General features: G+C 39.4%; 1 protein-coding gene across 1 annotated transcript; it reads right to left on the reverse strand.

Moving 5' to 3' along the window:
- Positions 1-71: 71 nt before the first annotated feature.
- On the reverse strand, positions 72-15,380 carry gas2b (growth arrest-specific 2b). The gene is made up of 8 exons (XM_065952873.1): positions 15,225-15,380; positions 11,107-11,359; positions 10,188-10,297; positions 9,263-9,404; positions 7,992-8,055; positions 6,886-7,429; positions 6,678-6,785; positions 72-1,147 (listed from the first exon to the last, which is right to left on the reverse strand). Exons 2-8 carry the CDS (start codon positions 11,327-11,329, stop codon positions 938-940), a joined length of 1,401 nt encoding a protein of 466 aa, XP_065808945.1. The 5' UTR covers positions 11,330-11,359; positions 15,225-15,380; the 3' UTR covers positions 72-937.
- Positions 15,381-16,744: the final 1,364 nt, after the last annotated feature.

Raw genomic sequence — 16,744 nt, forward strand, 5'->3', positions numbered from 1 at the left:
CCTAAATATGTTTAAAATGTCACTCAGCAACACATGGAGACAGCTTTGTGTTTTGTGCTCTTGTTGGTTTCAGGTTTATGGAATTCAAAGGGTCAAACTAAAAGATGAATGTGTGGAAAGACACAATCATATCTGATAATTGTAGACAGCCCCCTCCTCCATTCAAGCATGGAGAAGTAGGCCTTTGGTCACTGAGGACATGGTGCCATCTAGAGGGAGGACTCTCATGTTTGGTGTCTTCACCTTTTTAAGGATAAGGTGATGAAATCTCAGCTACAGGCCTGTAATGTAAAAGTACAGGAAAAACAAGAAATACACAGGAGGTTTTTGCATCCATCATTTAATAAATGATCAAATATGATCCAATAATTTCATGAAATTATAATGTAAAAAAACAACAACACTTTCCTCTAGTATAAGTCTATAAAACTGCATTTACCAAACCTTTTTGAACTACTTTACTCTCCATGAAAACATGACAGTTTGATCAGTTTGAATACACAAAGATACAGCCATACACAAGATATATATATATATATAAGAACAAATTAAGCTACTTTATCGAAATCTATACCACACAGAATCTTCCTAGAAAATGTTATTTCATTATGCTTAAGGAAAGCATTTATAGTCTGTAAAAAAAAGAAAATAATTACATATTCCTGTAATAGTTCCTTTTACTTCCCATTATTCTATTCATGATGCTTTTATTTTACAAAAGCAAGAAATGTTACATCATCAAGTCACTAAATGTTGAATATATACAGTCATGAAACATATTCAGAGTAGGTTGGAGCTTTCATACAGATCATAATCAGGTTAGAGAACTTGAAGTAGAGTTGAAAATACTGCATGAAAGCCTGTACCTTGTACAGTTTGGTCTGATTAAGTGAAATGTTCACTTGTAAGAAGAAAAAAAACGAGCCGTTGTCAGACTCTACTTCTTGCTGCGGTAATGGGCACCCACTACCATGTAGCTGTCAGGTGACATGTTCGGACTGGGCGGCTTCACTTTGTTCCTGCAGACCCTGACCTCAGATCGCCCACCTGCTGCTCCTCCCCTGCAGGGGTCGTGTTTGTGCAGGTAACTGATGAAGGTCTCCCAGCCCCCGCCTATACGCACCATAACATGACGCTCGTTCAGCATCTGCACACAAAGAGTACAGTCAAGATGAGGATGCTGGGAAATAAAGTGTGCATGTATTTTATGGTTGAGATATTGCCTGGATGTTTATGAATTCTCAATTATATGAAAAGCAGCTTCCCTCACCCCCCCTACACATACACACATACACACACACACACACAAGCACCAATCTAATATTCACAAGCTTCTCCAGCATGTGTAGGTCTGGCTATGAAAGGCAAATGATCTCTCGGATAGCTTTGTCAAAATCTCATTAAACCAAATGAAACAACACCTTGTGGTACCAGCTGAGCACACACACACACACACACACACACACACACACACACACACACATACACACACACACAGGACTACTACACATGTGAGCATTAACACATACACATGCATTGACGCACAAAGGCACACCCACACAGATCTGCAAAACAAAACACCTAATAAACAGTTCATTTTAAATCCTCAACTCGTCATAGTGGCTCTATGTGTTTCTTTGCAGAGGTCAGTTCTGTCTGAATCAACACATCCTTCACTGACAGCCCTCCAACGGCTGCCATGGCAACAACAACCACAATATAAATCCTGGATGAGAAAAAAAAATGAAAGGAGAAATTGAGATGAGTTCAGCCCTCAGACCCTCAACTCCCAGCAGACATTAAAATTCCCTGGAGGCCTTGCAAAGCCATCCGTTGTCCTGCCAGCACCAGCCCCGCCCCCCTCTTGCCTTATCGCCAACAAACCCTTCATTACGAAGCCATTAAGGATGTGATAATACAAGCAGAGCCCCTCTTTTTTTATGTGGGGAGGTGTGTGTCACATGTGTGGGATGAGAAAATCAATGGTACATGCACAGACACAGGCGCACACACAGGCAGGTTTACACACAGCCAGCGATGAAGGGAAAGCCCAGACGTGGTCCACCTCAGCTGTCATGCTGCAGATTAAAATGTCAAGGCTGACAGAGGTCAAGTCTGACATCCTGAATAAACCACTTTCCTGTCAGACGCAGAGGGAATGCAATTCTGTATTCATTTCTCAAAGAATTAATCGGCAACAGTAATCTTTTTTCTGAAGAAATAAAATATAAGTAAGTCCAGCAACATTGGGCAGTTTAAGTAACAGTGTATATTGGTGTGTATACTAGTTATATTTATATTTTTAAATCCTTGTTGACCCCTGCATGTTTCCATTTGGTCACTTGTTTACTATATTTTATTTTCTCTTTTATGTGCTACTTTAACAAGTGAATTTCCCCTTTGGGTATCAATAACGCCTATCTTATCTTGCCTTCTTTATCCGTCATTTAAACATTTTTATGAACATTATTTTTTCTATCTATATTAGATGAACACATGTACTTAATTTCTCCTATCTATACCATGCTTATAGTGTTAATACTTAATTGTATGCAGCTCTTAAATGAGCTATTAGAATGGGAGATATGAGCGCTTGTATTAGTCGTATAATAGTTTTATGAATCCTCTGTGTCACTTGATCACTGGTTATTTTGCTTTTGTGTTTGACTTCAAACAAATCTAATATACTGATTGTACTTCTAATTTTTCTCATTGAATGTTATAAATCATATTTATTCTAAAGAGGGACATACAGCGTGGTACAAACCAATACACTAAACTGATGATTTAACATAGTCGGCTTCTCTTTCTGTTCTGTACTGTTCAATACAAGCCCTCATTGTCAGGCAGACTGCTTTATTTCTGTCTCTACACCCCCCTGGTCTCTCTGTACAAAGTGTGCTATGTCTGGAGCACATAAACCAGCGTCTAGATTCCCCTGTGTCCTCCCTGGCAGCTCCATTGATTCCATCTTTTCCTTCCTGTTGAAAGATGCATGAGCACACTCAGTCAGAGAGGAGGTGTCGTTCAAACACCTGCCAGTAGGAGGCAGGCTTGAGCCACATCCTCTGCTTTTGATGTTAGTTTGGGAGTACAGTCAATCCTCGCTAAATGTACAGTACAGATTCACACTGAGCAGCACTACAGTGTATGAACTGATGCAGGAGCATGTGTTTATTCTGGTATGGCTTCTGTTTCTTAATCCTAGATTATTCATGTTTGAGACAATAAAAAGATCAGGCTGTAGTAAATCAAAAGAGTCTACAGTGGTAAATGATCCCTGGGTTATTTGTTTTGTGTTGATTTTGGACAGTGTAGATGATTGACGTGAGAAAATGCAGAGGAGACGATGTGGGCATGTTGGTCAAGCAGTGCACCACTTTTTTCCTCATACATCTTTTTGTTATTCACTGGGTTTACATATTTCTCTGAAACTATTGGATGGAGTGGTAAAGAAATTGGTGCAGATATTCATGGTTTTCAGAAATGACATCCTTTACACCTTGTTGAGCTGCTGACTTTTCCTTCAGCGCCATTAGCAGGTTCACACATTTAGAATGGCATGTTATCATGAGCAGAGATCACATTCCTTTTTCAGATGTAAAGTCACAGCTTAGAAAATGATCTCAAGTCACAAAAAATACCTGCAAGCCTGAAAACATGCATTGCAGATCTAGCTATAATATATGTATGCTCAGTGCCAATTAGCATGACTTAGCATGTGTTCACCTCACTAAGATAGGGGGGAAAGTGGTAAACATGATAAACTAATGAGCATTAATGTGTAAGCGTTATAACCATTCTTCTAATTTTCCCAGTTTCCTATTTTGTTGTGAGGTCAAAGGTCTGGGTTACTAACAGAACAAAAAGCCTGGAGCCTCTGGAGTCAAGGTTTTGTTTAACGACACTTGAAAAAGTTTTTTTTTATCATCCTCATCTTGGTCCTGATTTTGCTCAGCTATCACTCACATTCAAACTAAGATGCTTTCATTTTCTTTTCAGGCTCATCTTTCATTCAGAAAGCATAATAAACACAGGATAAATGCAGCATGATATTGTGAGGTGTTTGAATGTCTTTTCCTTCCATTCACACAGTCAGACAGCGTCCCTGCCACAAAGCTGGAGGAGAGCCTAATTGGACGTAGAGAAGAAAGAAAAGCCATCCTCTTTTTAACACCAAAGAATGGCAAAGCACTCCAGGGCCGGTGTGTTTGAATACCCTCCAGAGGGAATAGGGGGGGGGGGGGGGGGGGTTTACACAAGCGGAGGGGCGGTCATGCTCAGTCGCTCATTAACAAGCTGTCTGATTAAACCCCTCACTAATGACTCTGTCTCAGTAATCAATACTATCTGCTCTTTAAAAAGGTCTGTACACACTGAATGGCATGCTCTCCTAGGAGCTGCGCAGAGGTTATCATGGTATATGGTAATTGAGGATTACAGCATGTTCCCCTGCACACGTGTAGGTAGCTGTGTGCTTTAAGGTAATGGATGGAGTCAGGGTCAACGGGCTGCAGCTCCCTGCTCATACAGCTTCTTGTCAGAAAGGGGTGAAGGCGGCAGTGCAAGTCTAAAAACTAGTAATTATGATTTCAATCTGACAAAATGGACACAGAGTTATGGTGAGGAACAGTCTCTGCAAGGTTGTACAGACAAGATGAGCAAAAAAGGTTAACGGTCAAGTAAGTAAAAAAAAAAAGAACCTTCATTCTTTCTACAATTTATTGTCTTAAGAATATGCCTGACAAGAGTTCAAACTTTTTACACAATAACAAAAAGTGCAGTTATGTCTCAACATTCAATGACCTGATAACATTGAATGTGCAATAACATGTTTATAATGTGAAATGTGAAAAAAAAGCCATATAGACTGAACAGGATGCGCTGTTTTATTACTACTTGTGGTCATGTATTAAACATTATTCAAGTTTTAGGTGATGCTCAACACATTTCCTTGTACACTGTGCAATGACAACAAAGGTATTCTATCTTTTCTCTCTTGTGACCGAGCATAACTTAACCACCAGCTTTGGTTAGTTCATCTTTACTGCCTTTCTTTGATGTGCTTTTCAAACGTGCGCTCCTGTGTGATTGACATGACTGTTGCAGAAAGACAGCTGTTCTGTGGCTGAGGGCGAGTATTATCTTCTAAATGGTCAGTAAAAATATGTTTCTGTCAGCACGTCAAAATGGAGCTGCAATTCTGCTGTAAGCAAACTGACAGCTGATTTATTACCCGTTTAGAGAGTGCATGGTCAATACGATAAACAAACAATAAATGGATTTTAACAAGTTCCTAATTAGCCACTAAAGCTGTGACACACCTCAGTGTGCCTCTGTTAAACCATAGAGATATACACATATCACATAACATGTGATATGTTGGCTCTTTGAAGCTCTGGACTACCAATGAGAAAATAAATTATTTTCATTTATTTATTTACAGTCTGAACGTACAAATGGATAAACCTACTGTATGTATAATGTATTTTTTTAAACAATATACTTCTTACAGTGTGCATTAAATCTACACTGAAGCTGTTATTATATTCATTTATATGGATAGAAAACTTTCTTTGTGTTCAAACCCTTCCCACATAAGTGCACCAGGACTCCCGAGTGGGCTGCCATTTGACCTGCACACCACGGGTCTTATCTACAAAATCCTGCTGAAAGAAACGTGTTTCTCCCTCAGGTTCGAACTCTTTGCTGAAGGTCTATGTACTGAATAAAATCATTGTCAGCCTGAGCTTATCCTGACCATTGGTTGCCAAGCAACCCTGCCTCCCAGAAGGCCATTCTCAAGCCTTTGTACAGACGCACACGGGTGGTGCACGACTCCGGGAGGCTGAAAGGCTCCTACGTCTCCATCGCAAATGATTGCAAACCGGTCCCTCTGACATTCTGCACTTGTTGCTGATTCAGCTATTGATTAATAACCAGACTGCCTTCACACCTCACATTTTATTATGTGTTACCTTCAATGACGCATCTTCATTGGGTCATTAGATTTGGTTGATAAAGTACATGTTTTGTATTTGTAGCTTTCATGTATACTGTTTCACTACCTTCATACAACAGAAAACAGCATAAACCAGAGGAGGGAGTGGGCGTGACCAAGGCTTGTGTTCTTTAAAATAAGTTTGACTATTTTACAAGTTGCATTTTGATATGAAACTAACTTGTTGAATGGATTGTGTGTAGTAGCAAGGTTTAAACAAGCATAGAAAGCACTTGATTTTTAATTTACATATTGTTACACTTCTTTTTTTGGAATGCAACCGTTGGAACTAGGTCAGGTGGGATGATGGATGTACAAATTACAGGGCTTCGGCACAGGAGAATGTGGTTTACAACCTGACTCCTGTGTGTTGTGATGTAAGTCAACTGAAGGATTTTGGATAAGGCTGGGAAGGACAGGTTGAAGTTAAGTACACACATCCTGTCTTGCACTTTGAGTCTGGCCCTTTTATATAAATTGACTGTTTGCACATTTGTCCAATTTTACTCAAGTGTATAAGTGCCTAAAAATCATCGGAAAATCATAAAGCTTAACCATGCTTTGGTTGCAATAAATGAAGCAAACAAATAAAACATCTTGTCACCTTGGTGAATGCCTGTTGCAAATGAGTACCATATTAACTTAATGGCTGGAAAGGGTCTCCTCAACCACTCACCCGTATATACAGAACTTTGTCTCCAACACGATAGCAGCCTTTAGGTTGCTTCTGAACAAGGAACCTGGTGGGACAGCTGCAGGGGGGATTCTCAATAATGTTTCTCACCTGGACAGAGGGAGATAAAATCCAGTATAAACATACAAAATACACTTTTAACATCTGTAAGTTCAAATACATTCAATTTGACTGATAGTAAAATACGCACAATATCGTCCAAAATGTCGGGGGTTCCCGTGCTCTTCCACCTCGAAGATTTGCTGGAGGAGCGAGGAGTTTTGGTTGCAGGTGGGGAGGCGATGGGGATTTTAGCTGTTGGAGTGTGATGGTTCAGTGTCTGGCCTGGTGAGGGCACTGACGGTGAAGTTGGAACAGATGTGTTGTTGGTGCAGGATAAAGAGAACAAAGGTGTTTGTGTTGAGGCTGTGGTTGTACACGGGTTAGAGGACAGGGGAGGGGGTAAACATGGAGGTGTTTGGTTTGTTGTGGCTGATGGAAGATCAGACGCGATGCAGCCAAGTAGGGTTTCAGACACACAGGTTGTGCTTGGAGTGAGGGGCGCAGGTGGAGGAGGAGGAGGGGGAGAAGGAGGGGGAGGAGAGGGGGCTTGGGGCAGGGATGACTGTGACGGTGAATACAATGATGTAGGAGGAAAGAAGAAGGGCAGAGGGGATGACGGAGATAGACACCCAGCCTCCTCCCTTTCTATCTCTCTCTCCAACTTTACCAACCCTGGAGGCTCAATTCCATATCTGAAAGAGAGGTTTTAAAAAATAGATAAAGCTAATCATAAGGACAGTAAAACTAGTGCTCCAAAATGAATAAAGACATAAAAAATGTGAATCAAATGGTTCAAAGAGGTAGCTAATTTGTATGGATAAACAGTAAAAACAGAAATAAAAAAGGACAGATTATTTTAAACAGTTAGATAACACCAATGGATGAAGGGGTTGAATAATAGGCTTAAAGTAGTGGAAGTAGTTCTCAAAATATGTTGTCAAAGTAATGGACAAATGGTTTAAATAATTATTGTAAAAGAATAAGCTAATATAAGTAGCTATAAGAAGAAGAATATATCCTCTATCCGTTATTCCATATTAAGTTATATATAAGTAGTAAAATAAAAAATAAAGGTAGGTAATTAATGGTCATGTAGATAAACAGTACAATTAGTTAGCTTAGGATACATTCTCACCTAAGTTAACTAAATGTTGCTAATGCATACAATGGTGAGCTAAAAGTGGAAATGGTCAAAAAGTAAATAAGGTAATTGGTAAATAAAGCTAGCTAATTGCTATCTTGTTTTCTTGTTACCTGGCTGCAATCCGTCCCAGCTCCATCAGGCACAGGCACACCTCCCGAGGCTGCTTGTGGAGGACTTCAGACAGCACAAGTAATACACAAAGAGGGTGGAGGGGCAGAAATGAAGAAGTTACTCATCTGTAAATAAAGATGCTTCTTGAGATACAGTTGTCAAAAGGTCTAGAGGTGCGGCAGGCTGAACAGTGAGGGGACGCCATTGTGCATCTCCGTTTTCAAAGCTGAGCAGGAATTCGTGTGGGCTCTGGATGTGCCGGTGAGGGCATGAGGGTAAAAAGCAAAGTCACCCTCATACCTCCACTACTCTTTCAAGGCATGAAATAGAGGGTTAGTGCACTCAATTTGTATCAGAAAAAAACCCAAAAATCAGTACTGTAGATCTATAGATCAGTACATGTTTTCAGACGCTGTTGAGCATGCATGAAAATAAATCAAACTGTATGTCATTCACCTGTATTTGACATCCACCATCACATCATGTCTGCAGCAGGAAAAGGAGAAGAGAGAAAGAAAAAGAACTGTCATCTGTGTCTTCATGTCAGTGAGGCAGAAAGCTGAAGCGTGTAAGTAAGTGAAGTAAGTTCACTCTCCCCATCGCTCGATTAGTAAAAGTGAAGTAGATTAGTCTGCCTGTGAAAGGGGGCTAAGTGTTAGAGGGGATTTGCCTGCACATTGTCATTCTCATGCAAAAGCTTTCTTGCGTAGACATGCCTGACACAGAAGTGCAAATCAAAGAAAGTGTACTTTTAATGATTGCAAACATTGTTAGCATGTTGATCTGCCTTTAACATTCAGGGGTGTGTGTTAGAAATAATACAGAGAGTCTCAAACATCTTTAGATGAATCTTTAGACAAAATAAAAAAGGATATACTATTTTATTTTGTGAAATTAAAAAAAGATGAAAATGTAATTTCTTTGGACACATAAAAGACATATCATGATGAGTTTGACTAATTTCAAACATTCAAACATAGCTAGAGGGTGAAAAGGCTTGTCACCAACACGACAGTACTGAAGAGACTGAGGAGGAATGGAAAGAGTGAAGTGGAAATAAAAGGGACATGATGTTCTCACACTGTCTGAAAAAGGTTGTCACGGCTTGTTTTTTTAGTTTGACCTCATTAGAGCAAGCTCTCAAAAATGTCATTACTCTAATCACATTGTACAAGAGATGCTTTGTTCACGTAAGGCCATTTAATGATTAATGAAAGGAGAGTTTTTTTTTACTCCATAATGTAAAGTGCACTCTCCGGTCTTAACTCACCCAAATCCTCTGACTCAAAGAGGTAAGCTTCATCAACCCCGATCTTTCGACACCAGTAGAGAAAGTTAGCGACGTTGTCTCGGGCGAAAAACGATCCTGAGGTTGCATCGGCTCGCCAGTGGATCACTCTCCTCATGAAGGGCTATGATTATTTTCAACACACACACACAGACACACACACACATATTAGTGCACACAAAAATACACATACTGGCATTGAGACTGAAGTGGAAACATTTAGCGAAAACTGAAAAAATCTTTGTGTTCACGGTTTTTAAATTCTATCTTAAATATGTAATTTTATTTGGTTTATATCATTTTGTATTATCATGTATTTTTTTGTTTACTTAAAGGCCCAACTAGTGGCAAGAGTTAGAAATTAGCAAGAACTATAAACTCTCATGCTCTGTATTGAAACTATAATAGATTGCATTGTCCCTAGTAAATGAATATATTCAATGTTTGTTCATGGTTATACCTTTGATATTACAGCATGTGAAGAGACAGAGGAGACTTCCTCTTGCTTGTGTCTTGAATAAAATGTTTTGTGTGTAAAACCAATCAGGTGCACCATCTTCATCAAGGTAAGGCTACCTAATCCGAAACATGAACAGACATGGACAACGACTGAATGCACCACCATATACTGACATTGCCAACTTCCGACCAGATCCGGTTTGGCTGATTTAAGCCTCTGTGGGCTTTAAGTTGGAGATCCTCATCTAGACTTGAGGTGATCATTGAATGCAAAGGAGCAAGTTCAGAAACACTCCTGATGTGTAAAGTTAGTTTGTTGCATCAAGTAACTTAAAAAGAAAAAAAAGAAAAAAAAAGAAAATGTGCCTGCATTGTATTTTTTTGTGACTGTGAAAATCCTTTCTTCTGTGTGTGTCTGTGTTTATCTGTGTGCATGACTTTGTGGCACCTTGCCATTGTTGGTGTGGAGCATTTGCTCCTGCAGCAGCTGTGCCAGCTGACAGAGGAAAACGCCGTTATCCAACCTCTCCATCAGACTGTCGGCTGTGAGGTCCACACCTAAAGACACAAACAAACACTGAATAATTCACACTTATTCATAGTTACTACTACAAGTTTGTTTCATGTTTTTTTATATATACTGAACAAAGAACTAGATCTTTTTAAGGTCTACTTTAGAAGTTATCTTAAAACAAATGAAATAGCTCAAATTCAAAATGAAACCCAAATAGCTCTTTACAGAATAAGTAAGAGACACACTGCCCAATGTGGTTTTCTGTAAAAACAGATTGTTAAGGTGAGGAAAGAATAACACAGATTAGCATTGTAAAGCAGCACTGGCAGTTTACGCCCATATTTTCCAAGCATTGTTTAATCCAATTTTCAGATATCGGATATTAAATAGCCTCATTGCCGTACTACTGTATCGAGTCATCTTAAAAGAGTAAATCTGTGTTTTATATGCTGATAATCATTTACATTCCTGCAGAAGTATTTGTCACTTCACTTCCAGACATCTTTCAACATGTTGCAGCAAGCACAGAGCTTTCTACAAAGCAGGAAAGTTAAAAATGACATCTCTTTCCCTGGAGTCCCAGCCCTAGCTCCCCTCACAGATAGTTATTTCAAGGATTTCCGATAATAAGTAGGTTAATGTGCCTCCGTGTTTAATGTGACAGCAGCTTTTTGACTCTTTTTATAAAACGAAAGCCCCTACGTATCAGGGGGCTTCTCAGCTATCAATGTTTACTCAGTAGATAATTGGGAGAAATAACAACCTTGTTGTTACCTAGTTTTTATGTCATAAGTACTCCTTAAATCTGTCTATGTATTTTTATAATAGAAATCAATGAGAAAAACTTTTTCACCCATGAGTGTGTTGAGCCAGAAGGCCAGGTCTTCTTTCATGGGCAGCAGGCTGGCGTCATGGCGGTTTGGCAGCCACTGGTTGTACTCCTGAGGACTGGTGAGGCCGGGCCCAGAGTGTCTGTACTTTTGACTTAGAAGACAAGTCATCCCCAACCCGGTCGGGATCCTCGGGCTCAAAGGATCGTCAATGCTGGTGTTCATCTCGCCCACCTCGCTGTCCATGCTTAAGCTCTGACAAGTCTCTGACGGATCCTGGACGACAAAATAATAATTTATTTATTTAGTGCTTTTAGCGTTTTTATTTATGATGGCTCCATAGAAATACACAATGAAGAGGTAAATACAGTTTACAGAAGTCATTTATTTAAGGGCAAAGTTTTCTTTGCCCTTACTGAGCAGTGATGGAGAATCATCAAACAAAAAGGGAATTTTTACTTTGGCTTTAGATTGTTTTTAGAAAGACACTGATACGTGAATAGTTTTGAGTCTGACCTAAAAAAATTAAAGATATCCTTTCAGAGAGCAATTCACATTGAAGCTTAAATGTTTTTGTAAGGAACGAGTGAAAACACAGAGCTGTCTTGCACATGTGCAAAAACAACAATACATGTTGAAACTAACTTGGCATACTGGCATCATTATACTCAGAACCAGACAGTACACACTATCATTGATCAAAGGGATTAAAGTGACTGACTGCAGCTTTAATAACATGTAGAGCTACAGCCCTGGGCTTGTCTCCTGGTGCCGCTACATGGCTCATTTGTGCTGTTCCCAGAACAGCCTCCATCATAAAGCTCAGCCCCATGTAGAGACATGCTCCGACTGCCAGCAACACTGCCGTTAATCAGCTGGAATTAAGACAACAACACATGCAAGCGGATCACTGGGCCTGCTGGGTAAAATACAGTAACCTGGCTTTTGCCAGACGACTGACTGTAAAATGTCATTACACAGTAGCAAGACTATGGGAGTGAGCGTGGAAACAGAGCTGGGTCAAAAGTCAGAACTATACATAGCTGGGTATTGTTGTTTAAGATCAGTGAAATACAATCAGGGAAGTCATGTTTAAGAGAAAGATCCATGAGTTTAAGACACTGTACAGAGGTTTACAACAGTGTACCTGGATTTTAAAATCCTGGAGGCTTAACATGAAAGAAACTTTTTTTTTTTATCTTTAGATACAACAAAATGTTTCTGTGCCAAAGAAATCTTCAAGGAATGTGTACATGCACATAACCAGTTTTGCTAATGCTATGTCTTTTAGCATGACTTGATGTTGTTTTGCTGGTCCCTTTGCATTTCCTGACCTTCCAAATACAAACAAAAGAATGTCCTGCTGCTTACATTTAGAGTGAAGGTCACACTGATTGTTGGAAACATAACTCATGCCATAACACATGCAAATGGCTAAGCGAGGCTTTACATATTTACAGTCTATGGGCTTTACGCAAAAAAAATTCTTCCATAGGAACAATACTAACATGGTTATGTTGAGCATGTAAAAGTAGCATTTTTATCATCTTACATGGCATGTAAACATGCATACACATACTTTTTAAGAATGAAACTGGAAGAACAGTGTAAGGGAATGAGAATTTGCAAATTAAAACGTTGACCTTTGGTGATAGATGTAAAGTAAACATAGTTGCCAAAATAATTACAGCTCAGCCTGCAAGAAGCAAGAATGTCTGGATCAAAATTCAAAGCACACAATGAAAGTTAAACACGTTTAACTCAAATTGGACTGAATAACCTTCTGAAAGAAAAAGCAAGTGGGTCAGGTAAATCATTATGATTTATTATAAAAGGACAATGCATGTTAATTTCATGGATCTCCATTGATAAGGGTAGAGGAATCTTAGTCTTGACCATAAAGGTGAACGAATAGACCTGTCCACAGAGAGACAGGGAGACTGTCCCTAGTCCCATCCTGCTATCTTCAATGAAGACTTTTAAAGTTGAACTAAAGCACACCTGGAGGGCAGACAGACAGCAGCTGGCTTTTGAGCTCACTTACAATTGTGTACCACCTGTCTTTTTTACATTAAAGTACCTGCTCTATGTTGCAGCTCATCATTACAAGCTCAACTATTTGAGTCACAATGTTGCCCTACATCAGCAAAAAAAAAGTCGCTGAGAAACCCCCCTTGGAATTGCTGACAGAAAAGTAGGACAAATGACATACTCCCTGAATATATGTTGGTTAATTCTGGGCACAGGTTGTGTGAGAAAAAAAATGTAAAGATGTTGTGGACTTGTGATTCTGACTGGACATGGTGAAAAGGCTCCTTTGTAAACATATCATGCAGACAAGGTATATGTGGACGGGGCTATCTGCCAAGTTTGAGGCTGGTTTACAGGTTGCCCAATGGGGCATGAGAGCCCCTGTCTCTAACAAAACATCCAGGTGCAATATTCACACCTCTGCTACAGGATGGCTCTGCTGGGAAGAGAAGGCAAAGGTCACTGACTGGCCTGGCTCTCAGACACTAGACGCCTTTATACTCCTGAAGAGCTGAGGGTCATGTCTGTAAACACACACACACGCACGCACGCACGCACACACACACACAGTATTTTGCATGTATCACTTTTTCTATTCCACCTCATTTACTTTGCACGACCTTAATACCTCCCAAAGTAAGATATACTTCCGTGGTATCTCACAGCCTTTAATTGTGTTTTCTCAATGACAGCTATGTCTCCACCGTCGAACCTGCTGTTGGTGGAAAACAACTCAAATTACACAGCAGCATCCCTGAAAAATCTGTGTGCAAAATGAGAGCTCTGAGCTGAAGCACTGGCTTAAATACCTGAACATGTAACTGAATGGGTGTGAGATGACAGAGGAGGTGATTGATGATTTTTGGTTGCATGTGGCCTTCAGCCCAGCGCTCACACTGCTGCCTCCAGAGAATGAAACAAATAACTTCACGACTAGTTAACAGAATCCTGCTTCCTAACATGACAGGCACAGCTTTCATGTTTACTGAGGAGAAAGGTTGAAAACTTTCATTGAAAGAATCCTGTCTTCAGACAGTATCATGTCACAGAAGCAGTTTCAGTCAAACTTGACTTTGCTGTTACTGTACAACCAGCAGGCTTTTGCCTTCATCTTCTGTCTCCACTGTGTGTTGAGCACCAACTCCAGGCGTCAATCTCTTCAAAGTTTACACAAAACATCAAGATTATATCCAGCAGCAGCAGCTTTGAGTCAAAGATCTGCTGTCTCAGGTGTCAGTTGTTGGAATGTAGCAGCTAAGAAGATGTAATATAAAACTAGGGAATGAATAACAGGTATTGAACAGATCCAACTGCATAGTAAAGATATGTTTCAGCTATAGAGGTGCTCACCCATGGCTTTCCTTCAGCTGCCTCCAGACTAAATAAACCTCATATCAACACAGGATGGAAGGTCTGTTGCCTGCTACCCTGAACACTGGAGACTTACTGTACTCCAGCTCATAGTAAAACAAAATGAAATAAAAACTGTGGCACCAAATTTTCAAAAGGAATCTTCCATTGATCGTTTCGGTCTGAGGTAAGTCAAATAATCCATCAGAACAGTGCTTTCATTGAGGGAGTTCAGACACCCTCAACATATTGAAGGCTTCATTTCTGCATTGATATTTGGAGTGCTTTTATGATAACACATTCAAATTGGTATTCACAAGGCAAATAGTAAGAAGATAGTCAGAAACCAGATTTTTTTTCTTGTTGCTTCCAGTTTATGTGGTAGTAACATTAAATAACAGAAACCACGGATTAGTGAATGCTTTGTCCCAATCTTGAACACAGACTCTAGGCCTATGTTGAGTTTTTTTGAAAGTGCATACTCTTAACAAATTATCCTAAGCTCTGACACAACTGGGCCATATGTAATTATTTTTTATCAACATGAGTGATACCAGTAATATTCTAGGCAACATGAACATGATAAATATTGTGCCTACCTTCAATTAGCCTACTTGCAACGTAATGAAAATAGCCTAATTGTGGAAGCAGTGACATTTTTCATATTGGAGACACATTTTCCTCACAGCTAAAGCTTTGCATTCCTTACTTTCTAACTTACACACAAGAAAGGACAAGAAAACAAATACAGCATACTCACTCAGTTACCGCAGGCTGTTCTTCTAAAATCCCCCTTTTTTTTTCTCCAAAATGAAGGTTTCTTTAATTGTTTTTTTTTCGGTCGAATTTTTCCTTTCACAGTAGCGTTTACATCACTCACAGCCAGATGTTCACAGCCCTCAGCCTCTCCACATGTGAGCACACAACACTGTAACAAGGGGAGGCTGCCATCACTTTTAAAACTAACTCTTCTCCTGTACACGCCCGCAAGTCTGAGGTGTCAAATTACAAGGTGGACCGCGAGCTAAACTGGGGTGGGGGCATCATTAGCATTGCTGTTTGTTTACTTATCAGTGTATTTGTACGATACTCTACTGTTTCATCAATAAAGTATTCGTACATTTGTAAAATAGCTATTTAAATTTGGCCCAAGAAGAGGGCAAAGTTTTCCTTTAATTGCAGGATGTGGACTGCTAACAGGAAGTCAGCTTGATTTCCATGGCAACAGTACTGTCCAATGAAACGGCATGTTATAATTTTTTTCTCCAAGCAGTATCCCACTACAAATCAGTTTTGCACTTTTATTTCACTGAATTCAGATAATTTGCTCTATAGTTCTGTTTAATTTTTTTGTCTTTTGTAATTATAACGTAATGTACCTCGGTACATTGTTTTGTTGTTGGCTTATATGGTTATCTCTCATTGTATTATTGTTAACCCTACCACCAAATAGTGCAAAGGACGACACTTTCAAATCCTGCAAGGCTTTTTATTTAAGGATGTGCAAAACTAAAATGATACAAATACCATAAGTTAGTGGGCCATATACACAAGTGTAGTCAATTATTTAAGCATTGCATTATAAACCTTAGTGGATTTATTTGACATATCCTAAATCAGTTGAACCAGCAGTGCAGTTGGTTGCATATCAGACCAAATTATTAGCTAAATGAATATTTTAAATAACTGCTTCAGGGAGAGTTTTCTATTCAGTTGGGTTAAGAAGACGCACTGCTGACAGGGACTCTAATCTATGGTAATAAAAATATTTGAGCTCTTCAGTCATTATCAAATCAATATTCAAGAATAAAGTTGGTTCTGCTGCAGCATGACTCCAAAACTAATCTGACTGATTATGATTAACAAATGTATACGTAGGCCTATAATTTAAATCCCGACATTTTGTTCGGCTATCTAAATATCAGTCAGTATCATTGTTTATGTGTGTGGGTTTCTGATGTGGCCACTGGTTCATTTAAAGGGTTCTCCTCATGGGAACACCGAAGTGTCCCTCATGTCACCATACATCCAGGAGATACGATCCTCCATCAATACACATTACCTGCTGTCTTCTTATTTGTACTGATTAGAATTCAGCTGCTATTGTTGGTGTTAGTGCACAAGACAAGTGCATTACTGTCAAACTATTTACCGATTTTTTTAATTCCCCTTTTATACATTTTAAATGTGGTTTTTGAGTACATTATTATTTTTATTAAGAAGCTTCAGAGTCACACAAAGTGAAACCTGCTCAAAGCTGCTCAAAGGCACATGTTAGCC

The sequence above is a fragment of the Labrus bergylta genome, chromosome 3 (genome assembly GCF_963930695.1).
Source record: "Labrus bergylta chromosome 3, fLabBer1.1, whole genome shotgun sequence".
Taxonomy (NCBI): domain Eukaryota; kingdom Metazoa; phylum Chordata; class Actinopteri; order Labriformes; family Labridae; genus Labrus; species Labrus bergylta.